Raw genomic sequence first — 27984 nt, 5'->3', positions numbered from 1 at the left:
GGTGTGAGACCTGCCGGCTCTGTTCTCTGATCATGTGTATGTGTGGGTGGTGGGGGGTATGTGGGTGAGGGTGTTTGTGGGGGGTGGGGGATGGGAGGTGTATGGGGTGTGTGTATATGTGTGTGGGTGCGTATATGTGAGGGGTGTGTGGGTGTGTGTGTGGGAGATGTGTGGGGTGTGGGGTGTGGGAGGTGTGTGGGTGGGTGTATGTGAGGTGTGTGTGGGAGGTGTGTGGGTGTGGGTGTGGGGTGTGGGGTGTGGGAGGTGTGTGGGGTACAGGGAGAGCCATTTCCTGGAGGGTATCCAAGAGCCCACCATACTGAGGAGCACAGCCTTGGCTGTCCCTCCATCCTAGGCTTTCTGCCCTGTGATCTCTTTGACCTTTGAGAATGCCTTTCCCCCTTCATTTCTCCACCTTCAAAGCGAAAGCACTTTTCTGGGAAGTTGAGGGAGAAGCCTGGAAGTGGAGAGGCTCAGAGACGCAAGAGGGGAGAGGGGCCTCCGGGCTCCCAGGGCCCACCTCGCTGCCTGCTCCCGCCCTCTGCGCGCCCCTCTCCCGGGTAACCTGGAAGCTGGCAGGCACTGAATAGGGGCCGCTGGCTGCTGCAGACCATACCATTCAAACGTCTGCTGGGGGAAGGTGAGAGCCATAGGGCGGAAGAGACATTGAAACCTCCCCCTGAGTGCCCCCAGTGCCCCTGCCCCCCACAGGGCTCCAAGGAGACAGGCTGGAGTGCGCCCTGGGAAGGCCAGGAACAGAGCTCCCCTCTCCCTCTCCCAGCCCAGTTGCCATCCCTACCCTCCTGGTGTCCCCTCCCCCAAGGCAGGGCCCAAACTCTTCTACACAAAGCCAGGCCCAGAGGGAGAGTGAAGGGAGGCAACCCACTCTGCCCAGCCTGGCTGACTGAGGGCACGGCCCTGCAGAGCCCAGGGCGAGCTGGGGCCACGGGTGACGCGGGGTGCTCCTCGGGTCTCCCTGGGACAGCTGAGAAGACCCTCCACCTGGCTGGGGACGCTGAGGGCTGGCTCTGAGGTCAGTGCCTGGGGGGCCGCAGGAGGTCTGGGGAGGAAAGTAGGGGGTGAGGGTGTGCGCAGACTCGGAGGCCCTGGCTTCTGTGGAGAGTGGAAGGCCTAATGGGGGCAGTGGCTAGCCCGAAGCCAAACAGCAACATGTGCTCTGAGGCCCTGCTCTATGGAGCTCTGAGGCAAGACCGCAGGTTCTGGACTACGCTTCAGAGCTCTGGCCAGAGCGGGGCCGCCAGGTGCCCTGCCCTCAGGGAGATTCCGCGCCTTGGTCTGGCGGAGGCCTCCTTTTCCGGAACCAGCTGGCCTGGCTGGTCAGAGGGGCACCGAGGGGCCTGGCAGCTGCCTGGTGTGTGCTCCAGGGAGGGGGCTTGATGCTCTCAAGCACTTGGGAATCTCTTGCTTCCAAGGGAATGACTCAGATGCTAATCACAGCCTCATGGGTCTCTTTATTAAAGTGCTTCCCAAAGATGGAAGTCAGGGCCTGCTTTGCTGGCCTCATAAGGTCTCCAGATCCATGTGCAGGTCTCAGAATAACAGTAGGATTAGCAGGATTGAGACTTCTCCCACTTCAGACTGCGCTCTTCTTACTCCCAGCCAAGCAGAGCCCAAACTCTTCTAGACAAAGCCAGGCCTAGCGGGAGAGTGAAGGGAGGAGACCCACTCTGCCCAGCCTGCCAGGGTGGAATTGAGGGACAGCCAGTTTTTTTTCCCCATGGGAGATGGCGGTGGTCATACGCCATCTGTCCTCCACGCTCAGATTCAGGGAAGGGACAACCAGTGGCCAGAGTGCCCTCCAGGCGATGCCTGCAAGGCGGAGGTCCTGGGCAGCTAGATGGGCATCAGAATTTCCAGCTGGGAGCTGGGAGGGGTCCCGTTCTGCCTGGAAATGCTGGAAGGAGTGGTGGCAGGGAGTGGGTAGGAAGTGGGGTGGGGTGCACTGGATGCCCTTAGTCGGCTGGGCACAGGGCAAGGCTGTAGGCAGCAAGAAGTTGGTCCTATGGCTGCTGGTGAGTGCCTGGGTGGGGACTGGGGGTGGGGGTCTGGAGGTGGGAACGGGTGGCCCTCTCCACCTCCTACTTTCCTACTGCCTGCTGACAGGGACCCTCTGCAGCCACCTGCAGTGCCTCCTGCTGAGTGTAGGTGCAGGAACATGACTGTTAGTTAGACTAGGCTGCATGTTGAGGAAAGAATGGAAATCTGCTACCCCCAGTCTCACCGAAGTCTCCAAGAGCAAAGAGAAAGAAATGGTTATTATTGGACCATCCTTGGGGTTTCCTGTCCTGTGTTTGTAGAAATCAAAGATCACAAAGGCTGGCTCGCAAAGCTGGATGTAGCCCGCTTGTGTGTTTTGTTTGGCCTGCTAGTGTTTTAAACATTTGAAAATGCATTCCAAAGTGTTTGGAATTGCGTTTGCTTAGCCCCCACTCCTCTCTCTCTCAATCTCGCGTTAACCAAATTTGAACTCGTTGCCAACATTGAAACACCGGGAAAGTTTGCCTAAAAATCCAGATTTCTGGCTTCTCTTGGGGAACTGGAAGGGCCGACTGCACTGGGCCTGCCTCTGGCATTCCATCAGCCTGGCCCAGGCACCTGCACCTCCTAGAGCAGGGGTGGGCAAACTTTTTGACTCGAGGGCCACAATGGGTTCTTAAACTGGACCGGAGGGCCGGAACAAAAGCATGGATGGAGTGTTTGTGTGAACTAATATAAATTCAAAGTAAAGGAGCGGAGGGGAGAGCAAGAGAACCGGATAGAACAGCCGGATCTGGCCCGCGGGCCGTAGTTTGCCCACGGCTGTCCTAGAGGCACCTCACCTGCCCACCTGTCCTCTGCTCACATGCTATCCACCAGCCTGGCTCTGCAAGCAGCTGTATTTGGACCATCTGCCGTGCTCCCTCTAGTGTTATCCTATGTGATGAGAGGTGACTGGTGTTTGTGTGGGTTCCGAGCCCCACCCTGTCAACTCCGTTGTTCTCTGTGGGTTCTTTTCCACCTGTTCTCAGAGCAGCTCAGTGAGCCCTGGGAGAGGGTTGGGAGCCAGAGGATTGGCAAGGTCCTGGGGCCAGGAGTCCGGAAACCTGGTTCTGGCCTTTACGTGGTCACTGGCTCACAGTGTGTCCTGGGGTCTGGCCTATCCTTAGTGGCCTCAGTTCACTGGTCATGGGAGAGCTTGGGCTGTCTCGGGAAGCACCATGGGGCCAGGCAGGTGGCGTAAGGCATGCGGTGGGCCTGGGGGAGTGTGGCGAGCTGGGGCCAGTGCCTTATCTAACGGAGGCAGCTGCTGCTCAGCCCCAGCCACTGCGTGCCAGGCACAATTGGCCTCGTATTGCCAGTGTTGAAATTTGGAAATTTCCAGAGATATAAGATGTCCAGATAGTTATGTGAAATCTCTTATTTTTTTGTTGTTTGTGGTTTTTAATCACAATTTAAATTTATAAAAATACTGCAAGAGCCAAATGAAACACACTGGTGGGCCCCTCGTTTGCAGCCTTGGCATAATTGCTAGGCTCTTTGCACCCCACACTTCAGGACTCATTCCTGCTCACAGAGCAAGTTATTGAGGAGCTGGTCTTAGATCCCAGGTTTTCATGTCTAAGACTCTATTGTGATTCGTGAGAATTGATTTTAAAATTCCTGGCTCCTCCACTGCCGGTGGGGAGGGAGACAGAACCTGAGTTCAGGCCCAGCTCCATCGTTTTCCCGCTGTGTGACCTTAGCCTGTTGCCTCTGTGGGCCTCACTGTAAAATGGCTGTGATGCTACCTGCTGCTGGTTTAGCAGCGCCCAGCCCCCACCCATCTTCCCCTCCCCAGGCCTGGGTCCAGCTGATTTGCCTCTGAGCTTCTGTCCCATTCCTGTTGCAGGAGCCATGAGCACAGAGGGCCCCAGTCCCCCCACAACAGGCACCCTGGGGAGCCCTGTGGAGGCAGCGGCCCCCCTGCCCGTGCTCATTGCCTTGGCCTGCATCTTCCTCCTGCTGGCCTCCTGTCTGCTGTTCATGACCCTCTGCAAGCCGGCTGCACTGGACCCCAGCCGCCAGGCTCGAGAGCGCATGCCCCACCACCCCGGGAGCCCCAGCGAGCCCCAGCTCCGGCTCTGGACGCGCCTGGGCTCCCTGCGCCGCTCCCTGCACAGCTTCCGGCGTGGCCAGCCCGTACCGCAACGCTCCCTGCCGGACCACGATAACAAGCATGGCTGGGACTGCACGGAATCTACCAAGATATGACAGGCTGCCCGCCGCCACCCAGGATCTAGCCTCGGACCCTCCTCCCTCGGACACAGACTGGCACCACAGGCTGCAGGAAGACAGCGGCCCCAACACCCTGCGTGCCCAGGCCCAAGGCCTTTCCCAGGAAGCCCTGGGAGAACACCTTCCTCTCTGCAGACCCTCCTGCTGCTGCTGCTGAGACTGCTGGCCAGTGTGTGAAGTGGCAGCCTGGACCCTGGGCTGAGGCTCTGGAGAGAACAAGCTGGACCCCAGGGTTCTTCTCTGGCAAGGAGGCACCAACCGCCTCCAGGGAGCAGGGCCTGATTCCCAACAGGAGGCATGCTCCCTCCACTGCCAAACCCAGTTCAGATTTCAGTGCAAGTTGCCGAATGGCTAACGGTTCCCTCCAGCCAAGACTAAACTGTTGACAAGGTACTGTTCTGCCCTGGGGCCCACTCAGGGCCCAAGGCAAAAGGGAACCCAGAGACTCCTCTAGCTTTTCCTGGGCCCTATCAGCATTGCCCAGCAATCCCTGGGAGCAGCTACGCGCTGGTAGACCAGGTTGCCTGGGTGCCTGCTGAAGGAGGGCGGGGGGGCGCAAATGAGACTCCCAATGCTGACCAGCCAATTGCAACCTTGGCTGACACCCTTCAACGCACCCATGTAATTGGGATGGACCAGGAAGGGGCTGAGAATGGGTTAACCACTCCCTGCAAAGGCTAGGCCGGAGTTGTGTCAGAGTGGCAGGAGGCACTGCCAGCCACTGAAGGTGATGCCATCTGGGCTCTGTGGACACATCAGAGTGGCTCCATGCCTCACCCAGGGAAGGTGGTGGCCTCTCTTCAGTGGGAGGTCCAGCTTTCTCTAGGATAGCTATGGGACTTAGAGCCTGGACCACAATGGGGTTCTATCTTTTGGGTGATTGCTTCATTCACTGGCTACCTATTTAAGCAATCCCACCGAAGGCAGGCTTCTCAGAATCCCTAACTCTTCCTTCTCCTCCCAAAACCAGGGCTCTGTGCCGTGGTTGGCTCCCGCATTTGGAGAATGGGAAGAGGGGGATCTGAGGGGCCAGCCAGGGTCATCTCATGCTCAGCCATGGGGCTGCCCACCTCCCCCTGCTATGACCCACAGTGCAGCTGGCCAGGTCTTCTCAAAGAGTGAGCTCTGGTTCCACTCCTCCCAGCTCCCAAACCATCACTGCTCCCTAGTGCTGGCTGGACAAAGGCCGTGCGCCTCGATCTGGTGCTCGGCACCTGGGAACTGGCTCTGAACTACTATTCTAGCCTTATCTGGACCTAGGACATCACCTGTCCTCAGGCTGTGCCCCCCTCAGTGAAGCCCTCTGTTCTCCAGCTGAAAGTCACTGTGACTGGAACCGCCCGACTCTGCACCCCTGGAGGGAGGACGGGGATCACGGCCCCTTGGCTGTGTGGGTCATCCTTGTCTATCTATGTCTCTTCCCTCCTACGCGCTGGGAGCTCACAGAGGGCGAGACTGCGCCCAGCCCCTCACTTGGCTCCACCCGCTGGGGCACGAAGAATGAGACTGGTTACTGAGTGAAGGGAGGCCCAGTCTGGGTACATCCGCCTGCCCCCAAAGCCTAAGGAGTCTTGTCTTCCCTCAGACACCCCAGGGAGAAGCTCTCTCCACAAGCAGGCCCTATGGAGAGGCTCATGCGCCCTTCCTGCAAGTCGGGATGACGTCCCAGAGAGTCCTGCTTGGACAGGAACTTCCGGGAGAAGCTGGTGCCTGCATCTCTCCCTGAGGAAGGGGGAGAACAGGGTGCCCCACATGCCTGGCAGGTCTAGGACTGGTCTGAGTAGTTTTGTGTAATAGAAACCAATCCTTTGGGTTTAGAAAGTGGGGCAGGCCTTCTCCCAACAGGCTGTTACCCCCTCCTCTCCCTCCCCGCCCCCCCGGGCCTCCCTGAGACATCCCAGGATGAATTCCTCCTACAGTCAGTCCCCCAGGCCACCCCCTGGCCAGTGCCCTGCTTGGCACCAGGTGTTCTCTTCCTGGAGACCAGGGGTGGGGGGTGAGGCTGCCCTGAGGCCTGAGGGAGAAGGAAAGGCTAGGGATGGGGAAGGGCTCTCAGAGGCCTGGCCAGACCTCAGGGTGGCAGGTATTCGGCCAGGGGGGAGGGGCTCTCCAGGCCACCAGGAGCAGAGGGAGAGAACCTCCTCCTTCAGGAACCAGCCAGGCCCTTGTAAATCCCCATGGTTTTCTGGACTCTTGGTGCCTCTGGGCACCAGCACCCTGCTCCCAGCCCTTTCCTGCCTCCTTCCTAGTCCCCAGGCAGGGTGGCGGGCACACTCCCAGCCTCCCAAGACCAGAGCCTGCTGCAGCGGGCAGGCCCAGTTTTGCTGTGTTTGGCTCAGCCTCCAAGCTGGAAACCCTTGCAGCGGATGAAGAGGGTAATTCATTCCCGGCCTCCCTCCCCACCCAGCGCAGAGGCCTCCGGGTGCTGGGGAGGGCCCCGGGCCCCACTTCTAGGTCCTCCACTCTCCCTCTGCGTCTGCCCCCTTTCTTCTTGTGCCTGGTTGCTTCCCAGGAGAGGAGCTTCGGCCAAGGGCCCATGAAAGACATTCTGTTCTGGGCAGCGCTGGGCCCTGGCTCCCTCCTCAACTCCTTTCTGGGAAAATGCAACAAGGCCATCTCCTCTCTGCTCTGAAAGGCCCACCTGGGAGGGGTGGGACCAGGCAAGTGCTGTGGGGAGGAAGGGAGAAGAGGGGGCCACGCCTTCTTTCTGTGTTTTGGGGTGGAGCCAGGGCCCTGTCCTTGATTACATAGTAACCTGAGGTCCTACTCTGTCCCAAGGAGGAGAGGGCCTGGGTCCCCCTTCCCCACAGCACTGGCTACTCTCGGGACAGCAGCTGGGCCCGCTCGTTTCCATCCCTCCCCGCCACAATGCACTCAGACCTGAGTGTAGCCCTCAGACCCGTGTGTAGCCCTGCCTGCCCCCAGCCCACCAGCCACCACCCACCTGCACGATGCTGTGGCCCTCAGGGATGTCCTCAGGGACACTGGCCTCGTAGCTGCTCTGCAGGAAGATGGGCCGATTGTCATTCACGTCCAGGACAGTGATGAACACAGTGGCGGTGCCGGTTAGCCGCTTGCCCACGGGGCCATTGTCTGTGGGAGGTGATGGAGGATGGGCTGTTAGCAGCGGCCTGAGGGGCAAATTTCCTGGGCACACGCCCTGCTCGCCCCAGCCACTGTGGCCCTTGCGGGCAGCTCTCTTCCTTCCTAGATTAGGAATGACACTAACGACATCTAACATGTCCCTCAGTCTTTCAAGTAGCCTGTGAAGCAGGCGCTGTTGTGATTATTCCCGTTTCACAGAGGAGGGAGCGGAGGCATGAAGTGGCTGAATGGTGGCCCCAAAAGATATGCTCATGTCAAGTCCCTGGGAACCTGTGAATGTCAACTTATTGGGAAAAGGGTCTTTGAAGAGGTAATTAGGGTAAGGATCCAGAGATGACATGTCCTGGATCATCAGGTGAGCTATACGTCCATGCCAAGGGTCCTTCGCAGAGAAAGGCAGAGGGAGAGTTGAGAGAGGGGAAGGCCCCTTAAGTTGGAGGGAGAGATTGGCTCCTGCGGCCACAAGCCCAGAACATGTGGAGCCACCAGGCACCAGCAGAGTCAAGGAAGGGTTCTCCCTGGGTCATCGGGAGGGAATGTGGCCCTGCTGACCCTTAATTTAACTCCTGGCCCCAGAGCCACGAGGGGGATCCATTTCTGCTCTTTGAAGCCACCGACTTTGTGGTACTTTGTCACAGCAGCCCCAGGAAACAGATTCGGGTACTGAGGTCACAAACCCAGCTGCTGTCAGGCGGGCTGCCTCAAGGCCGCTGCCCTCTGCCATTCACAGTGGCCCAGTGACACTAGATCTAATTTCTCAAGAGAAATTGAACATGAGCTTTTAAATAAAGTCTGATTTTTAAATGTTCACAACTGTCATTCAATATGAAACACGAGATGGGTCAAACATGCTTAAGGGGTAGACTTGGTCTATGGATCCACTACACTCGGGGATGTGGGCAATGATGGATTTCTAAGGTAGCTGGGGGGGTCCTTCCCCTTCAGCTCCCTGCAGGACCTCCCGAGCTGGGGAAGTGGCTCAGCCCCAGGGCAGCTGTTGAATCATTCTTCCTGGAGGATGGAGCTGTGACCAAGCTGTATGTCTCCGCAAGGACAGTCACCCCAGAGCTTCTCCCAGGCTTCCGCTGGGCAGTGAGAGTTGCCTGAGGGCCAGTGGTGACCCTTCCCCAGGCCAGCTGACACATGCTGGGATGCAGTCGCCCAGCCTGAGTCATCTCATCCTCCCACCACCCTGGGGGTCCGCTTACTTGCCCTAGCTGGGGACAGTGTGAGCTGGCAGGCCCATAAAAGGCCAGAGCTAAGCCCTATCCTGCTAGCCAGTGCTTGTCATGAAGGCTGGACTCAGTGGGGATGACGGGTCCCCAGAGGGCGGTGTGGTTGCCCAGGGTGGGAGGAGAGCAAGGCAGAGGGAAGATGCATGTGGGCGTGGGCAGGCTGGGGAGGGCTGGAAAGAGTGAGGCCAGAGAGCACATTCCCTTTCCACCCAGAGTTCAGTGCAAACCCTGAACTGGGTGCTTCTGGGAGGGCCAGGGCCAGCGGGGAGGCAAAGGTCTCATGCCCTCCTCCTACCCAGAGCCCTCAAGCGCTCTGGCTGCCTGGAAACTGAGGCCCAAACTTCCAGCCTAACATTTAGGCCTCCATTGCTGTCCCTACCCGATCGCAGTCCCTTCCCCAATATATGCCATGCTAAAGAGCAGCAAAGGGGACACACACACACACACACACACACACACACACACACACACGGCTCTGTCCCACCTCCAGGCCCTTGCATGGGCTGGCTCCTCTGCCTGAAATGACCTCCCTGCTTCTCCTTGTACTAAAACCTCACTTGGCCCTCAAGCTGGTGGTGGGCCTGCCTCATTTCTCCCCATAAGCACCATCCTGCCCTTAGGTAAGTCCATGCCCTGAAGGTTGCTCCAAGAACCACCCTTCCTGATTCTGAGGCCTGGGGTTCCAGGTGGGTCTGACTGCCCCCCAGCTCCAGGAACAGGCATGCGATTTAGGCCTAAGCCACCAGCACACCTCATCCTCTTGACCATGACCAGGGGTTCCAGGGACAGGCACGGGGGCAGGTGGAACTAATCAGAGCTCCTCCCAGGCTTCAGTGGAAAGACGGGGAAAGAGACAATGCTGTCTCCTGCTGCTACATTTGAACCTGAGAGGATTGAGGCCGGAGCGGCAGCAACAATTTGTCTCCATATGAGGCAGAGGCAGAGGCAGAGCCACAAAGACAGACTGAGGCCTGGTGGTATTCCCTGGGCCCCACATCGTCATACCTGAAGCTCCATCTACCTCCCAGCGGACTGGTTCTGTGAGCTCATATTCCTGAAGTCAGTTTATTTTAAAATTGCAACTAACTGATCCAGTGGTATTCCCTGATGCCACCTCCTCCAAGAAGCCTTCTTTGGTCACCCCCCCCCCCCCCTTACCACATTTCCACCACCCTCTGTGTGGCCACTCTTGGGTCGTCCCTTCTCCCTTTCTGCTTTGTTTGGCCTGGTTCTGCAGTGATTTGTCCACATGCTGGTCTTTCACTTGGCTCCCATGTGACTCCCACCACACCATCTTAGTGTCGTGCATATAGCACCAGGCACTGAGCCTCATGCCTGGAAAGTACTAAGTAATATGTTGATGTCTGCCCGCCCTTTCTCCACTGGTATCAGGGCAGAACCGTTGGCTCAAGGCCTGGCGCCTCATGTGAACTCTGCCCTGAGCAGCCGTGTGTGGTGTGCAGGGAGGGCCGGTGCGTACCAATGGCCTCCAGGACGAGTGTGTACGCGGCCGTGGTCTCCCGGTCCAGGTTCACCACTGTTCTCACAACAGCATCACGGTAGCCAACGCTGAACTTCCCATCCACGTTTCCTCCTGTGGGCAAAAGAGAATGCAGCTTCGGTCAGGAAACAGGGCTCCTGGCTAGGGAAAGGGAGGGGGCACCCCACCTCTGCTTCTGAGCCCCGACACTAGAGGTGGTCCAGGGATGAAAAGCTGTGCTGCTTACTGGGCGCTGCCTGAGAGTAGGGTTCTGGGGGGCTCTGATGAGGGTGTGGCCTGAGTGGGCTTAGGCGGGGGTGCGAATGCCTGAAATCATAAGGGTCTGACATTCGTTGAGCACCTACTGTGCGCCGTTCTGTTTCATGTACACTATCACTGTCTTCATGTCACAGACAAGGACACGCTCCTTTAATGAGGTTACGTGCAGTGCTCTGAGTTAGTCACCTATTTGGGGTGTAGGACTCCAGTCCAGCCGTCTGCTCCCCAGCCCGTGTCCTTCACCAGTCGGTTACCTACCTGTCCTGTAGGAGTGTCTGAGCAGTTAGGCTGGGCTGGGCCTTTTAAATGTGGCTGGGTCTTTGGGGATGGCTGAGCATTCTCCAGGTCCCTGATCTCGGGTTCTCTGAGTAGGGGCTCCCAGAGGCTCGAGTGAAAAGTACGAGCAGGTGGACAGAAGACAGGTGCTACTGAGTCTCCCTGAGTTCTGGGGCAGGTGGGAAGTGTGAGGTCTCCTTCCTGAAGTAGCCAGAAGCCAGGAAAGGACTCCAGAACAGTGTGGAGACCCCTCCGCTGCTATTGGCAGGTAGTGTGATGCTCTGGGCAGCAGAGGGCGCCACTGCACTGGATTTGGGCTACCTGGGAGCAGGACACTGCAGGCTCCTCGAAGAAGGTGCAAAATTAAAATCTGAGAATCCCAGGGCTGGGAGGGCTCTCAGGTGAGCAGGAACAGGCACCTCAGGGAAGTCTTCCTGGGGATTGGTGCCACACGCTCCCTTGTTCTGACATGGTTGCCCCTGGGGGAAAACCCCTGCCCTCAAGCCGCCAGTATCAGCACCCCAGTCTGGCTCTGAGGGGGTGGGGGAGGGACTAAGACACAAGCAGTGCTGGGGCTGAACCATGGCTGGTACCGTGTGGGGGTCTTGATAACTGAGCCTCTCCAGGGCAGTCTGGAGGACCAGACTGGGAGGAGAGGGAGTGAGGGGGGTAGACCCCTTTATGGAGGGGAAGAAGGGAAAGCATCTGAAAGGGAGAGGCTGGGGGCTGGGAGGTCATCTTGGTGCAGCAAGTTATAGATGGGCTGCGAGCCCGGGATTCCTTGGGGAGAGGCGTCAGGGACACTGGTATGAGTATTGTAGATGTGCATATGAACATGTGTGTGTTATGGCTGCAGGAAGACTGAACCAGTAAAATGGCCAAGGGAGGGCTCAGGAATGTGAAAGACCTATCCCCCTCCCGCACGCATGCCAGCACCTCTCAGGTACTCCACCGACTGAAGAATGCGGGGACACTGTTCTAATTCAGGAATGGCTAACACATGGCATGTTGTCTCCACAAAGTCTACTGTCATGGCAGACATCACTAATCGACCACAGCTCCCTTTCACCTGTTGAGTCAGGACATGGCCTTATAATATTTCTGCACGGTTCTTCAACTGGTGGCAACTTGACATGCTGAGCTAAAACTATCCCATTTAGAGAGATCTAAACCATCCGTCTCTAAACGGATGGGAACACTCTTCCTAAGTGAAGGGCCGCTGGGGAAGGACAAGGCCACGTTCCTCCAGTCTGCTTTGTCACCCTAACACGGGGTGGTGTGGGGAGCAGGGCTCCTCCCAGGAGTCACTGGCTCCACCTCCCTCTAGACTGAACCTTGGTAAGTCCTCTCACCCCTACGAGATTCAGGAGGCCCCTGGGGACCCAGCTCCAAAGCCCTTGGGCAAAGCCGAGAGCAAATCCTCAGGGAGGCTCTAGCAGGGGCTAACCCGATGGCCAGCCTGGATCTCTTCCCCCTCCCCTAGCCCCAGCCCACCAGGCAGAACACCTGGAAGGGGTGGAGGCAGGGCCGCACCTGTGATGAAGTAGCTGAGCTCAGCGTTGAGGCCCACATCGTTGTCGGTACAGTTCAGCCAGACCACGTGGAAATCCCGCGGCACGTCCTCGGACACGGAGACGTTGTACACAGCCGGGAAGAAGGTGGGCGTCTCGTCGTTCACGTCTAGCACTGCGGGCAGAGTTGGCACACGGGGCTGGGCCTGGCTTCTGTGCCAGCCTACCCAGCTCCAAGGCAGTGGCTCACACCACAGGCCGATGGGAAATGGGTTTCCTAGGAGTCAGTACCTCCCAGTTGTGAGCTGGAGCCGAGGGCCCCGTGCTGGCTAGGCCAGGACAGAGCTGACCAGAACGCCACACCCTCGGGCGGCCCCTGTTTCCCGGGGGCTGCTGCTCATGCTGTCCCAGGGAACAGTCCACCTCTTGCCCATTACACTGGACACTTATTTCAGGGCTTATTCCTTACCCTCTGGCAACAGCTCATCAATGTACCAGTTCTGTTCCGAAAATTAAAGATGTAGCCAGAGTGGGTGAGAATAGTGGCCCTCCGTGGCCCCACCCCGACAGAGGGCGGAGACTGCAGGTATTACAGAGAGGGCCGAGGGGAGGGGGAATCTCAGGGCCTCTGGGAATCCCAGCTGCCCTCCTCCTAGGGCAACACCTTTCATGGAGATTCAGGCACGTGGGAGGGGAAGGGCCCCTTTGCACCTCCAAATAAAAACTCGGCCTTCAAAGGAGAGAGGGCTCCGTCACCTCCCCAGCCTGTTCCTAACCCGAGGGCCCCGCTCCGCCCCAAACCCTCTCTGCCGTGGCCTGGGTTAAAGAAGGGGACCTTGGCAGTGGGTCCAGGCCGCTCACTCTCCTGGGCTCTGGGGCACTGAGCAGTGGCCAAGTGGGGAGAGGGATGGCTCACTGGCTTTTCCACTTGGTGGAGAAGGGAAGGCTCTGCCGTGTTGAATGGCTCCAGGTGAGGCCCCATTAGCAGGGTGGCCTGTGCCCCCTTGGATAGTGGACAGCAGGGGGACACGCAGGCTCCCCACGCCGCCCGTGTGCTCAGCACACAGCAGGAGGCAGCCCGCGCTCTCACCTCGGATGGTGAGCGTGCTGGTGGAGCTCTTGGTGGGTGTGCCCGCGTCGGTGGCCACCACCCGCAGCTGGTACTGGGCGATGCGCTCGCGGTCCAGCTTGGTGGTGGTGACCACCACGCCGCTGCTGCTGTTGATGAGGAAGTCCATGCGGGGCATGCCCACCTGCATGCGGTAGGACACCAGCCCATTGAGCCCCTCGTCCAGGTCGATGGCCACCACCTGAGGGAGGGGAGGGGCCGCGTGAGGAGTGGGGACACCGGGACTGATGCTTCTCCCCTGAAAGGTGTCCCCTCCTCCCCTCCTTCCCACTGACCTACGCTCACCTCCAGCCAGACACACCTGCTCCCCCAGAGAGCCTCAGGCTGGGTCACTGCCCCCAACGCACCCTGCCAGGTGCTCTCCAAGGGGCAGCATGTCAGAGCTGGAAGGTGCCAGATGCTCCAAGTAGGGCCAGGGGTGGGGTGGGGAAGGGGTGTTTTAGAATAAGATCCCAGTCCCCACAATTTTCTCCCTTCAGAGAACCCTGCTTTCCCTAATAGGAAGCCCCCAGGTTCACCCCAGCTGGCTCGGACCCTCCAAACTCTGCCGTGTGCGGCAGTCGCCCTCCCCCCCCCCCCCCCAGCCCCGCGACGCTGGCTCAGAGCAGCCCTTACTGCTCAGACTCCCTCGTACATGTGGGCTCAACTACAGACAATGCCCAGCTGCCAGGACCCCTGCCGCTGCTTTGTTTTGATTTGTAAGACAACAACGAAAATAAGATGATCTCGGCTCCCATTTTTAAAAGTCATTCGAAGATTTGATTTTTTTAAAAGCCATTGAGCCTGGCTGGTGAGCCAAGAGGTCCTGGGTTCGATTCCTGGTCAGGGCAGGCTTGATCCCCATTGGGGGGCATGCAGGAGGCAGCTGATCAATTTGTCTCTCTCATCAACGTTTCTATCTCTCTCCCTCTATCTAAAAATATTAAAACATATTTAAAAAAATAAAATCGAAAAAGCCATTGCAAGCCTCCTTCCAAATCCCTACACTCTTCCCAGCTGCACTTCCAGTTCTTACGAGAGATCCTGACTCAAGACCCTCCCTGATATGTTGAAATTTTTATGAAAGAGAATTCAAGACATTTAAAATAAATGTGTAATAATAACTGAAATAAGAGCTTTGCATCAAGACAAGGCTCTCAGGATTGAAAGGCAATGTCAAGGTCATCTGGTCTAATTCACACTAACAAGCTGGACAAGAGGGTGTCCAGACTCGGTTTGAATGCTTTCCTGGATGGAGGGCTCACTACTTCCGATTGTTCTGTCACAGCTCTAGTCCCTTGAGAAAGTTCTTCTGCACATCCAGCAGAAATCATTATCGGCTGAGGTTGCAGAGGGAACCTCAAGCTAGAACCCTCTTCCTGCATCCGAAGACCCTTTACAAATGACACACTCCCAGCTCCTTCAACCACCTTCTCACAGTTCTGAGCCAGTTCCTCAGAGGTTGTGCTGGGGGCATCTCCTGCCGCTGCCGTGAGTCCTGGAGAACCAGGTTTAGGGCTCACCCGCTCTGCCCCTCACCTCTTCTATCTGGGGACTTTGCCTCAGGGACTGGCTGCTGTTCCCTGGATGTAGGCTCCCCCTGCTGGAAGTTTGGGGAGAATATTCTGCTAGAGAGACTTAATGCTCCTGGAACCCATTAAAGAACACTATTGATCTCCTTTTATAGATGAAGAAATGGAGGCACAGTGGGCCTGCAGGGCATCGCCATGGTTGCCACTCTGGCATCCTGATGAACACCCGGTCTTCTCTGGATGGGATCAGGCTAACCCTTTGCCACCGGATCCTGTCTCTCAGGTATAAACTCTCACCGTAGACACAGCATGAGCACATCAGCTACACGCATTCCCTGCAGTCTAAGTGCCGGGTTGCTTTCCACTCGTGTGTGGCTGAATCCCTACAGCACAGCCAGGCAGGTACTATTATGATCCCCATTTCACAGGTGATAAAACTGAGGCTCAGAGAGATTAAGCCATTTATTCCACATCACCCAGGCAATGGAATTGGGATCCACACCCATCCTGGGCAAACTCCAAAGCCCACACTCTTGATTGTAAGGGCCTTTGGGTTTCTAAAAGGCCTTCATCTCCCTGGAACCAGCACCTTTAGGGCCTCCCTGACCAGCAGGGTGGTGGGGCAGGAGGCAGAGGAGCTGGGTTCAACATAGGCCCTCCCCCTTCTTGCCCATAGGAACTTGGGCGAGTTTCCTAAGTTTCTTACAAAATGGGGAGAAACCCACCCATTGTGTGAAGCTACCTTGGCGTTTACAGGAAAGCACACGAGAGGGGCTGCCCCATGGAAGCAGGACACATGGACTACACATGTCCAACCTTCTCAGTGTTTTAGAACCACCTACAGGCTTGTGGTTTTGAAGGTTTGGGGCTAGACCTCTTAATCAGGCCCTGAGAAACTCTCTGATTTGGCTTCCCAGGATTCTCTTTGCCTCCCTCTCTCTCCCCCTCACTCTGTTTCTGTCTTTGTGCATCTCCTGTGGTCCTTTCCCTCCACCTCTCCAAATCCACTTGTCCTTCAAGACCCAACTCAAGCGCCTCCTCCTCCAGGAAGCCTTCCAGCACTGTCTCTCAGAACATGGCTCTCCACGCCTGGCACAGATGTGTCCTGTCTTGGATTGTGGAAGACTGTGAACTGGGCTGGCCTCCCCTGACTTGCCCCTGCAAAGTGCTCAGCATGAGGCTGGCCCCTGCTGCCCATTGCTGGCTGGTCAGGACGAGCTGAGGGAGACAGACAGCAGCATCTCAGGTCAGGCAGGAGAAGCTCACCTGGTAGACAGAGACCCCCGCAGGGGTGCCTTCAAGTACCTCAGCCACAAAAGGCAGGTTTTGAAAGATGGGGTCGTTGTCATTGAGGTCCAAGAGGTTCACAAACACCGTGGCACTGCTGGTAGCTCTCAGAGGGGGCCTGCCACCTGGGGTGTTCAGGGAGGGAGGTAAGGAAAGGGAAAGAGGGGTGCAGGAGAAAAAGGCCAGGGAGAAGACGAGTGGGGAGAGGGGCAGGCTTTCCATCTCATTGGCCCCTCCAGGGAGCAGCCTGGGCCTTGCAGCCCTAATCCCCTCTGCCCCCTGAGGGTGCTCTGGGGAGGGTCTCAACTGGGCAGTGGGTGTTACTCCACTCTTAGTGACAGCCCTCCTAAGGAGGTCCAGGAGCCCAGAGGACAGGTGTGGTGTCAGGGGCCCCAGCCCAGGTGTTGGGGCGGTGAGGGCGTGAGGGGCACGTACAGTCCGTGACGGAGATGATGATCTTGCGCATGAGCTCCGCCTCGTGGGGGTCGGGGTTCTCCCGGTCCAGCATGACGTGGGTGGTGCGGATCTTGCCCGTGCTGCTGTTGATGCTGTAGAAGTGGTTAGGCGGCTGGATGCTATACACCAGGGTGCCATTCTCCCCCAGGTCCGGGTCCACGGCCACCACCTGCCAGGAGCGAGGGAGTTGGCTGAGCTCACGTGCCAGTCCTGGGCACCCCATGCAGACCCAGGCAGTGGGGCTCCCTCCTGGCTTGAGCAGGGAGGCCCATGGGGTTTGGGAGGTGGAAGGGTCAGAGGATGAATCAGCAGTGGAAGTCTTGGGCTCCTTGGCTTCTTGACCCTAGTGTGGGTCTTAAGTAAGCCCCTTTCCCCACTTAAGCCTGGGTCTTCTGATCCTAAAAGTAACACCTAGCACACACCAGCTTACGGAGGCTCCGAGTCTCATAAACGCCAGGCCCTCTCCACAGACTGTCAACAGCCTTGTGAGGTGGATACCTATAATTATGCCCATTTCACAGATGAGGCCCAGCAAGGCTCCCAGTCTCTTAGCCTGGAAGAGGTTCTGGGCCCCTTACTACCAGAACATCCGAACATGTGGGGTAACAGGGGTGTGGGCTTTGGGAAGACAGGGTCCCCAGGGAGTCCATAATGATGGAATTTGGGTTGAGGCTAGGAGGGGCTGGAAACCCGTGGCTGAGCTTTTGGAAAGATTTTTAAGCCTGGATTTGGGAACTGGGTTCCTCATCCTCAATTTCATTCCTTTGGAGCTTTGGATTGTGGGGCAATTTGAAAAGAATAAGGCCTGTGACACCAAGAATGACAGCCTGCCCATTTGGGGGGAGGGTCCCAGCTAGTTGGGACAGTCCTGGGGCCGGGGAGGGGATGCTGGAGGAGGGATTGGGCTGGCTCCCTGGAGGTAGGGAATGCCATCCCTGGGCGGGGGAGGGGAGACAGGGTCATGGGATAGGAGTCCCAGACACTCTGGACCCCTTAACATTCCAGCCCCCTTGGTTCCCACTTATATCCCCACCCCAAGGAGGGACTGGCCTCAGTGCTGTCCTGATGTAGGGCCACATCCCCCTACACACCTGCTCTCCCAGCTGCCCATGCCCGCCCATCCCCTGCTCTGCAGGGACCTTCTTAGCCATCTACCTCCCCCGAGGGGAAAGCAGAACTCAGAGAGGCATGGGCCAGACTTAAGGTCACACACACCAGCCTTGGGGCCCATCCAGCAGCCCCCCTGGGCCCCAGGGAAGCAGTGGCACCCACTCCTCAGCTTGCCCCTGGCCCCGTGCTACAGGGCCACTGCGGTATGGAGGTGGACAGGATCAGTGGGGGCAGGGGTGACCGCAGTCCCCGGGGCCGCATCAGGACACTGTCGTTTTTCACTCCAGGACACTTGGCGATGACAGCCCCGCCTCGTCAGCTCCTTTATCTTACTCAGTGTGGGGCCTTTTGTGCTTTGGCAGCAGAATCTGTCCCTCCTCTGGCTTAATCCCCAGCCGAGGCATCTCTGGGGCCACCAGACCAGAACAGACAGATGGGCCACTGTGGCCAAGGGCTCCCATCTGCCCCTGAGCCCTGGGCGGCCCGGGAGAGAGGCCCATGCTGGCACGGAACCCTGTGCCACTCCTGGCTTCTCTGCTTCAGAGCGGGACGCAACCCTGCTCCCATCCCCAACTGCTCAGCCCAGCCCCTCGCTTCCCAGCCTTGCTGCCCCAAAGGGCTGGGACATAAGGGGACAGCCCTCCAGGCCTGAGGAGCCCTCGCTGTGCTTGGCATGCTGCCTCCGTTAGCCTCTATGACGGGGACCCAACCACGCCTGTATTGACGGGAGACGGGCTCCTAGGCACTCCGGCGGCTTTCTAGGCAGGCAGGCAGGTAGCCTGCTGACGAGTAAGGACCAGCGAGCCCTGCATGTCTACACTTCCTCTCCGATTACAGGAGGGAGATGGTTCTTATCCCCATTTTTCTGGTGGGGAAACTGAGGCTACGGGGCAGTTAAACAACCTGCTCCAGACCAGCAGCCTGTTGCTGAATGCACTAAATTCACATGGCGGGGGGCGGGGGGTTTGCTTCTCTTCTCTTCCCCTCCCCCCACCTCTATGTGCTGGGGGCACCTGGGCAGGTGCTTTGGAGAGATATGAGTAGGGGTGGGCACGGATATTCGGCCTCTTGGCCCATTCCCTGGTCACCAGGCGGGATGGGGGCACAGGAGGGGCGGTAGGCTGTGACCCCCGGTTCCCTGCTGGGCGATTGTGCGGACTCTCCGGCTTTCCCCTCATTTATTTCCCATTTCACGCTCGTCATTTTTCTCCTGGCCTGACGGGACTAATTCTCTCGCTCTCCTCTCCCTTATTTTGCTGGAGGGTTTGAAAGGCTCTAAATCAATGCCCATCAGCCAGGTCCTTGAAGCAGACTGCGGGAGCCAGCAGGGAGAGTGCGGCCAAAACCTCACTTGCAAACAGAGCAGCCACTCTGCACGCTCCTGCCCGTGAGCGGACACTGGGTGCGCACACGTGCACACAGACACGGGATGCAGGCACACACTGGCCTGCATACGAGCTCGGAAAGTCACTGGGGTGGCCCCTGCCCCTTGGGAGAGTCCCAGTTCATATGTCCTAGTCTGTCTCTGACAAGGAAGACCCAACCCGACCTGGCAGAGCTGGGGAAGAAAGGTGAAGAAGTCCTTCAACAACTTTCACTCACAAATGTTGTGAACGCTTACAATGTGCCTGGCACAGGGGCTCAACAGTGAACAAGACAGATGTGATTCCAGCAGGGGAGGCAGATGATGGCGACAATAGCTACCATTTATCAACCTCTCACCATGTGCCTGTGTATTTTGGCTCATTAAGTATGAACTACAACTCTTTCAGGTGGGGCCTCTACCTCCATTCTCTAGATGAGAAGATTGGAGCACAGAGAGGTTAAGTAACTTGCCCAAGGTCACACAGCCGGTAAGAGGTATGGCTAAAATGAGAGTCTAGACATTTTGGTACTAGAGGCTGCTCACTGAATCACTACGCTCTACTGTCTCTTAATAAGCAAGGAACCCAACAAACAAACACAGGTTTGGGGAACCAGCTCTGAAAGAAACATGGGGGGCAGAGCTACATTAGGCAGGGCAGTTAGGGAGGGCTTCTCTGTGGAGGTGGCATTTTAATCTGGGAGATTGGAGGAGAATGAGCTGGCCATGGAGAGAGCAGGGCTGGGGAGTAGAGGAGGAAGAGCACTCTGGCAGGGGTGGGGAAGGGGGAGGAAGAGCTGTGCAGAGGCTCCAAGGTGGGAGGCCAGCGTAAGTGCTGGGGGCAAGGGGTGTGGTGGGTGAGAAGGGTGGTGGGAGATGAATCAGGAAGTGGGTCAGCCTCCCGTCACCTCTGGAGCCTCCTCTCCTCACACCTCAGCAACAGCCCCTACCTCACCCAGGCCCACTGTGAGGCCTTAGCAGGGGGCCCCTGAAAGGTATTAAAACGTATACCCACATATATATGCATACATATACCTCATAGCTATGAAATCTGAAAGAATCTTTTGACTATTCCTTTTGAAATTATTTTGCTGTGACAAACTCGATTAATGAATGAGTTCTCTGACTTCCGGTTTCCTGGCAATCATTATGCATAACTGGAAATTCCAGAGGATTCTGGAAAATTCTTAAGAATTCTAGAAAATGTAAGTGATAATTTGCCCTCACACGTAATGAGGTTTTTTTGTTTGTTGGTTTGTAATGAGTTTTACAAATCCTAAATTTCATAATTACTAAAGTTACGGTAACATTCGGTAGCTGTTTAACACAAGCTTTAATTCTGATTTGGCTCTTCTCCTTTGGGACTTCTGAGCCCCTGCATTCTTTTTCCGGTCTCAGTACTGCCATGGGTCACTGAAAGGCTCAAGCGCCCCACCCTGGCTGCCCGAGCTGGGGGAGCAACGGGCATGTCCGCCTGCGCGGAGGGGCGGGCTCCCGTGTCTGTCTCCCCAGAGGTGAAGGGGGTCTGGCAGGGATGCTGGCTCTTCCACAGGGTGAGATGGGCCCCAGTGGTGGGTTTGAGTGTCAGGAAACTCCCTGAGGGCAGAGCAGAAGCTGTGCTGCTTCCTGGGCTCCGAGTGCGGGGCCTGGCACACAGTAGGTGCTCACCGAGCGCTGGTTGAGGTTTCCTGGAGAGTGAGGAGTTGCTGGGCAGCAGGCCCTGGGCCCACTGTCTATACCTGCTCGGGGCTCAAAAGGATGTGAGGAAAGGCTGGCGACCAGAGAAGGCCCCTGGGGACCAGATCTGCAAAAAGCCCAAGGCCCAATGTAGCCCCAACCCAGACCTACTAGTTTTGTCCAGCAGGTGGACTTCAATAATGGCACCCTTGGCTGGTACACCTCCCTCACTTGCCCCTCCATTCCCTGTGTGAGGAGATTCCTAGAAATATAAAGCAAAGGTAAGAGTTCAGGTGCTCAGAGGCGGGCATCCAACCCCAGCTCTTGGGGTTCCTGGCTGGGCTTGTCCAGGGCTAGAGCCCAAATGCCCACGAGGTGGCAGCAGAGAGCCCATCAGGGGTAGAGTCCTAGAGAGAGCGCCTGGAAATAGCCCAGGGTAACGGGGTCCTAACCTGGCCCGGGCTGAAAGGAATCCTCTCTCCCACCAGGGCTTTGAAAAACCACATGTCCCAGATTCCTTGCCCCTGATCTACTGGACTCTCTGGGAGGGGATGTGCCCACCAGTTGAGAACCATTCAGATTTTGAAAACACAGAAAAGAGGCTAGAAGATGTGATGGCTGGTTCGTGTTCTCTCTCTCTCTCTCTCTCTCTCATCCTTCTAGGTTGACATCCTCACCCATAGAGACCCGGTGGACCTGTCCCTGTGGCTGTGGTTGATGAAGAGTGGGGGCAGGGAGGCTAGGCATCTTCAGCCCGAGGTTGCTCGAGCTCAGGGTGGTGGTGGGGGGCAGCCTTGCTGGATGTGACAGTTGCCATCCCTCCCCCATCCAGGTTCTCAGGGCCTGGACCACCTGCCAGGGCACCCCTGAGCCAGCAGAGGCATAAGCACTGCTGGGCTAGGTAGCTCAAAGTCAGACAGACCTGGGTTTGAGTCCTGGCTCTGGGAGCTTGGGCAAACCCCTCAGCCTCTAAGTCTCTGTCCTCCATAGTACGGTGGTAGCAATGAATCCATCTGCCACGTGAAATTGTTATGAGGATAAGCGAGAATTCATGAGAAAACCCAGCACAGCGCCTGGCACATTCCAGACATTTAATAAATGGCGTTGCCATGAGCTGTTAGGTTCATGTCCATCATGGGGCTGGCTGGGTGGCTGTGGGGTTGGGGACAAGCCTCCCGAAATGAGACCATATGGGGCACAAGTATGGGGGGATAAAAAGGGGTGCTCATCCCTGACTTTCCTCAGCTTCCCCAGGACATGTATTGTGGATGCCCTGAGACTTTGGCCATGGTCTCTCCTTCCCACCCTGAGTCACCTCCTGCTCACAGCATGCGGGGTCTGTGCAAACCTGACACTCCCATGCCAGCAAATCGCGGGGTGAGCTTCAAAGCCCCTGCTGGGCAGCCCTGGGCCAGCTGACTGGTGGCTGTGGTGACAGAAGCGGTGAAGGTGCTGAGGGCAGATTTGAAGCTTATGCAATTTGAGGGAGGGACCTGTGCCTCGCCAGGGGAGGTGGGGGCTCTCCTGAGGTTGTCACCAGAGTCCTGGGCTCTCAGGGCAAGTGTGGCTACCAGCTGAACCGGCCCTGGGATGCTGCACTCCCTTGGACAAAGTCTGAAGCCCAATGTCCCCGAGGACGGCGTGAGGGCTGTCCCCTGACCTCTGACTACCTTCCACCATGCGGAGAGCTCCAGGAAATTCGCTCCAAGAGCTGGCGCAGAGGAAACATGAATCCATCAGCCCTATGGGCAGGCCCACAGAGCTCGTGTGGGAAGGGTAGACACCCCTTGGTAGAGCAGACTGCGAGTTCTGCTCCCACCACCACGTACCGTGGTCACATCAGAGTCTGGAGGCGTCATCTCCACCAGGTTGATGTAGTAGGGAGCGTCCTTCCAGGTGGGGTGGTTGTCGTTGATGTCCAGGAGGGTGATGTTGACCTGTGAAGCCACAAGGGGCACTGTGGGGTGCACCTAGCCTGGCTGCACCAGGACAGTGTCCACGGAGGGGACACATTCAGATGCCTGTGGAGCATCTTGGCATTAATTCCACCAGGTCAGGGCCTGGGCTTTCAAGGACAGGGGGGAGCAGGACCTTCAGAGGGGTTAGGTGCTGTCCCATCAGGAGGCAGAGGAACAGAGGAGATAACCCCTAAAATCCGTCCTGTGACCTGGAACTTGTCCCACCCTCCCTGGTCTGGACTATAGGTGATTGACAAGGTAGGGGAGGTTTAGGATGGGGGTCTACTAGGATCCCTTGAGCTTCCAAGTCAGTCTTAGCTATAAGCCAAGCAATTTCCCTGCTCACCTGTCACCAGGTAAATTATTTATGGAGCTCGGAATCCTGTTAGTGGGGGCCTCCCGTGACTGCATAAGGTACTGGGGACTTTTCTGCCAAGTCCCTGGCCAACCAGTACCAACCCCAGCCTCTCTGGCTGGGCCAGGCTGGGGGAAGTGGCTGGGGCAGCTGCTGTGGATGGGGTGAGGGCCATGGGGAGAGGTCAGGGGAGGGTCCTGAGGGAGAGCCAAAGGAAGCACAGAAAGGTCACGGAGGGCAGGTGATTGGAGGACCTGGCAGCGGCCTTCCTGCTTCCTTTCCCTCAGGGGCTTGCTGCTTCCCGCTTCCCCATTCTTTTCTGCAGCCAGAGCTCAGTCAGGACCCTCAACAATCCTTCCTCTAGCTTCCTGCCCACCTTGGTGGGGCAACAAGGCCTTGGATGGGGCTCTGGCCCCTCATGGGTCCTACTTGCTCACGGGCGGGAACCAGGCATCATGTCTCAGGGTTAGGGGTGGGGTGGTGCAAGCCCCAGGGACCCTCCAAGGGCCCTGCTTCTGGCTCTGAGCCACTCAGAGAAAGGCCTGCTCCTCTAGGAGCCCATAAGGAGGGGCCTATGGGCCTCCTACCTTCTCCTACCTGGCCAGCTAGTCTTTTAGGGGCACAGGAGAAAATATTTGCTCCTCCCAGTGCCGCCTTGTCCCAGGTGGGAATGCCTTTCTTCCCATAGATGTGGTGGCCCCAGGGCTGACCTTGGCTGACAGCAAGTTGGTGATTGACATCTAGTTGGTAGCCACCCTCACTCCACTCCCACAGTGCCTCACGCTACCTCAGGACAAAGTGCCTAGGGGCCTAGAGGTGCAGCCTGAAGGAGAGCTGGGGGCAGTGGCCTGGATGGCAAACAAGGAGCTGGGGGGTGAGGGAGGGATGGGCACTCACAGTGGCGATGCCAGTTTTCTGGTTGTGGCCCACGCCCCCATCCACTGCTCTTACGATGAGGATGTATTCAGACTTGGTCTCACGGTCCAGCAGGGAGGTGGTGGTGATTTCACCTGCAGGAGAGACGGGTGCGGGAGAGAGGGTTTGGGTGGGCCAGGGAGAGAATGGGGAGGGAGGGAAGAGCAAGGAGAGGAGGAGGGAGAGAGGGGAAAATAGAGTGAGGGAGAGTATGAAAGAGAGGTGCTGGGGAGATCAAATGAGCTGGCAGTGTGCGTGCATGTGTGCATATATGCTGGGGGTGGCGAGATGGAGGGGAGAGCACTCACACCTTGGGAACTGGAACCCCAAAGCTGGGCAACATAACTCCATGATGAGGAGGAATTTTCAAATGTGGGAAAATCAAGGCCAGCTATGGAGGTGGTGGCTGGGAAACTCTGGCTTCGAACTCAGACACCAGGGACCTCTCATTAGACTTCCAACACACCGAGAGTTTCACATATATCCCAACTGTCCCTCATCACTGGACGGTTCAACCTAAAGTGCACTGAGAATTCATAGCTATCAAATCATTTCCTTAATTATCTGTAACATAGTTACATTGCCTTGAAATTTATTTAGCATATAAACTAATTATTCCATTAAAAATAAACATTAACAATAGGCCACAACTTTTGTCAGCTGTTTTTGCCTTTTCTTTGCATTTTGGTCTAACAAAAATATGGCAGTCACCTTGGTAGTTGTGTGCTGGCAACTATTTGACATCCAGCTCACCAAAAGAAAAAGAGGCATCTGCCCATTCCCATGGTGTAAACGTTCCCCCCAGGGCCCCTTTGTAAATGACCACCTTGATGGCATTGAACATGGAGGTGGGGAGAGGTGCATCCAATGGGCTATCAGGGCAGGAGTGAGCCAGTACCAGCCAGCTTCAGCACACCATGGTAGCCGGGCCACTTGCCATCTCGCACGGGCCATGGGAAAGAGCTTATGCTCTGAGGACAGTGAGGCCCAGATTTGAATCTGATTATGGCCTTCCAGATGCTTGGCCTTGAAAAAGTTAATTAATTTCTCCAAACCTCAGCTTTCTCATCTGTGAGATAGCGATGAGTATGCCTTTGAATCAGAGCTGTGGTGAGGACTAACTAATCACAGGTGACGCTCCCAACACTCAGAAGGTGCTTGTTTTCTTCCAACGGACTGTGAGAGTTCACCAAGGGTAGAGACTGTGCTGTCCATGTTTTTATCCCCATTGCCTGAGCTGTGTGACTTGAAGAAAGTTACTTAACTTCTCTGTGCTCGTTTTATTTTATCATGAAACAAGGGAGCTGGGCCAGATGGTCACTGGGACCCCTTCCACTGTCATACTTCCCTCCCTTCCATGCTGGCCTGCCCCCTGGCCTGTGCAGGGCTGAGAAGGGAGCTGGGGGTGAGGACAGGGCAGTGAAGGTGCTGAGGCCTGGAATGAAAGACTGGCCAAGGTCTGCCCGCCTAGACATGATCCTTGGTGGGGTGGTGTCGATTAATTGGCAGGGCGAGGAAGAAATTAATCTCTAAAAAGTTTTAAACATGAACTTGTCGCCATGATAGATGGCTCTTCCTGTCTGGGAAATTAGATCCAATTAAGGCCACCTTTGTGGAGCAGGCTTGGCTAATTTGACCGAAGAGGTAAGAGGAAAACGTTTACACCTTCAGAGAGAAAGGAACCGTGTTAAGGCAGCAAGAAAATGTCTGTGTCATTACTAAAAGCCCGCGGGTAGAGCTGGGGTCCCTGACGGTGGAGGCAGGGTGGGGCGCTGAAAGGTCAATGAGTCCAATCGGTATCTGGGTGGCAGCATGAAGCTCTAATGTGGCTTTCTATAATGTAGCAGTTAAAGTCTGGGCTCTGGAGTCAGAAGTCAGGCTCTGCAGGTCCTCAGGCAAGTTACTTAACCTCTCCTGTGCCTCAGTTTCCTCACCTGGAAAATGGGGGAGAATGCTAGCGCCTGCCTCGCAGAGTGGGGAAGAAAGTGAAGTGGAATGATGCGAGTCAGAGCACTTCACAACAGTGTTCATGTTAATTAACGAGGTTATTCTGAGCCCCCCCTGGAAATGTGGGCTCGCCGAGGGCGGAAGCTCCTGAGAGCAGGGAGGAAGGCCTCTGTGCTGTCAGAGGTGGAGAGAGAGGTGCAGGATGGCCTTGAATGTGTTCAGTCTCTGTACACATTTCACCAGCCCTCTGCTCCCCAAGCTCCCAGAAAAAGGGACCAAAGAGATTGATGGCAGACTTCAATCAGGAAGGCGTGGTGACAGGAAGACTAAATGCCCACTAATCCCTGAACACCTCCTGCAGGGATGGCCCGTGTTCAAAGAATCTCGCTCCCTTCCCAGGCTAGAACGATTGCTGCAAAGTGGCTGTCAGGCCAGGGACTGCGTTTCCTAGCCTTCCTTGCATCTAGGCAGGCCATTCCCTGGTTCTGGCCAGTAGGATGTGAGCACAAGTGATGTATGTCACCGCTTGGCCCATAAACATCTCCTTACACAATACTCCATGCTCTCTCTCCCCTTCTGCAGTGACTTTGGAGCCACAACATGGAAGGGTCCTGGGTCCCAGCATCATTGTGTGGAAGGCTTTCCAATGAACACTGGACTGCTGTAGAGATAGAATTTCTATTGTGTTGAGCCACCGAGATTTCAAGGTTTGCTTGTTTAGCATCTACAGTTCCCTTACCTAATACAGAAATGGGCACTTAGAAGTGGAATGCTCTGTATGCCCACTAAGCTTAGAACCCTATGAGGACAGGGCCATGTTTCATTCCATTCTGCACCCCTGCACCTAGCACAACACTGCAGATATCCATTGATATCTGAGTAAATATAGGAATGAATGTCCAGCGGCCTCGCATTCCTTCCCAGCTTCTGGATGAAAGCCTGGGGTCACTTATTGCTTTTTCTGCACCCCTTCCCTTCCAGCTTCAAGGAGCAGAGAAATGAAGAAGAAAGGAGAGTTACATGGGCTGAGCAGAGCCAGGGGATGTGGGCCCCTGGGTGAAAAGAACAAAAGAATAATGATAATCACCTAATTTTGTTAGCACTCACTATGTGAGGGACTACGTTAAGTGTTCCCTATAATGGCTCACTGAGTTCACACAACAGCCCTCATATGATCATCCTCATTTTTAGGTGGGGAAACCGAGGCACACTCACTGTTAGGAAAAGGAGCCAGGACTGAAAAGTGAGGTCGGCAGCTGAGGGAGGGGAACACTGAGGCTTGAAGAAAGGTGTCCCTGAAGAACGCCATGTAAAATGGAACACATTTTAAGCACGACAGGATTCTTCGCCACTGGAAGACATTCTTCAGTGGATAAATTCAGGTTGAGATTTTTTTGGGTAAGATCCATCATCTCACTCAAATGACTATTTCAGGGATGGAACCAGGTGCTCAAAGCTTGTTTCCTGTGAAACACGGGCTTCCTGTGAAAGGGAGGAGGCCCTGAGCCACAGGCAGGTCCTGGCCGGGCATGCGAGTCAGCTGAGGTGCAGAAGATGAGAGCGTGGGGCCTCACCTGAGCGGGCGCCGATCCGGAACTGGGAGGAGCCCTCCAAGGAGTAGATGAGGGACTCCTGGCCGTACTCCCGGGAGCGGTCCAGGTCGGTGGCATTCAGGATCAGCACTGTGGCTCCTTCCGGGAGACAAGGGCGGGGAGGAGGGTACCTGCTGCTCACCATGGCCTTTCCCCAACCCCTCCCTGGCTGGTCACCATATTAATATACTCAGATTGACCAACTTTGAGTCAAAAAGAAATGAAGCTCCATATTATTCTACCTTTAGTATATTCAATTTCAGTCTTGTTTTATCTTGTTCACAAGGGGAATTTATTTGAGTTTTTATTTTCTACTTAATGTCCAGTTAAGGCCCTCATCTTCATTTCTTTCTTGGTGGAATCCCGGGCAGGGTATTGCCCTCTCCAGATGCCCTGGCCAGATCCTGCGAGCAGCTTGTCCTGCAGCCGAGCCGGCCAGGGCTTTCTGCGCCCTCCTGCCACCCAGCTCTGGCAGAGGGGCGAGCAGGTTCACTGTGCGGATCTCTAGGCTGGAATCCGGTGG

At 56.5% G+C, this 27984-nt stretch overlaps 2 protein-coding genes across 2 annotated transcripts in view; one reads left to right on the top strand and one right to left on the bottom strand.

The window, feature by feature from the left end:
- LOC308257819 (cadherin-23-like) overlaps positions 1-27984 on the bottom strand; it is a gene marked incomplete at its 3' end in the record, with an annotated part of 323284 nt that overhangs the window by 10031 nt on the left and 285269 nt on the right. Inside the window, exons 20-28 of the mRNA XM_080687874.1 lie at positions 27444-27560; positions 23905-24017; positions 22524-22631; positions 16524-16713; positions 16068-16213; positions 13252-13471; positions 12184-12336; positions 10096-10209; positions 7220-7368 (exon numbers count right to left, since the gene is read on the bottom strand). Coding sequence (XP_080544000.1) covers positions 7220-7368; positions 10096-10209; positions 12184-12336; positions 13252-13471; positions 16068-16213; positions 16524-16713; positions 22524-22631; positions 23905-24017; positions 27444-27560 — 1310 coding nt within the window. The remainder of the gene's footprint in view (positions 1-7219; positions 7369-10095; positions 10210-12183; positions 12337-13251; positions 13472-16067; positions 16214-16523; positions 16714-22523; positions 22632-23904; positions 24018-27443; positions 27561-27984) is intronic.
- On the top strand, positions 877-7225 carry LOC308234126 (uncharacterized protein C10orf105). The gene is made up of 2 exons (XM_080641384.1): positions 877-1033; positions 3890-7225. The coding sequence occupies exon 2, from the start codon at positions 3895-3897 to the stop codon at positions 4249-4251; it is 357 nt and encodes a 118-aa protein (XP_080497510.1). The 5' UTR covers positions 877-1033; positions 3890-3894; the 3' UTR covers positions 4252-7225.

The sequence above is a fragment of the Plecotus auritus genome (genome assembly GCF_963455305.1).
Source record: "Plecotus auritus genome assembly, chromosome: 9".
Lineage (NCBI taxonomy): Eukaryota > Metazoa > Chordata > Mammalia > Chiroptera > Vespertilionidae > Plecotus > Plecotus auritus.
This window is presented reverse-complemented; position numbering and strand designations above follow the sequence as displayed.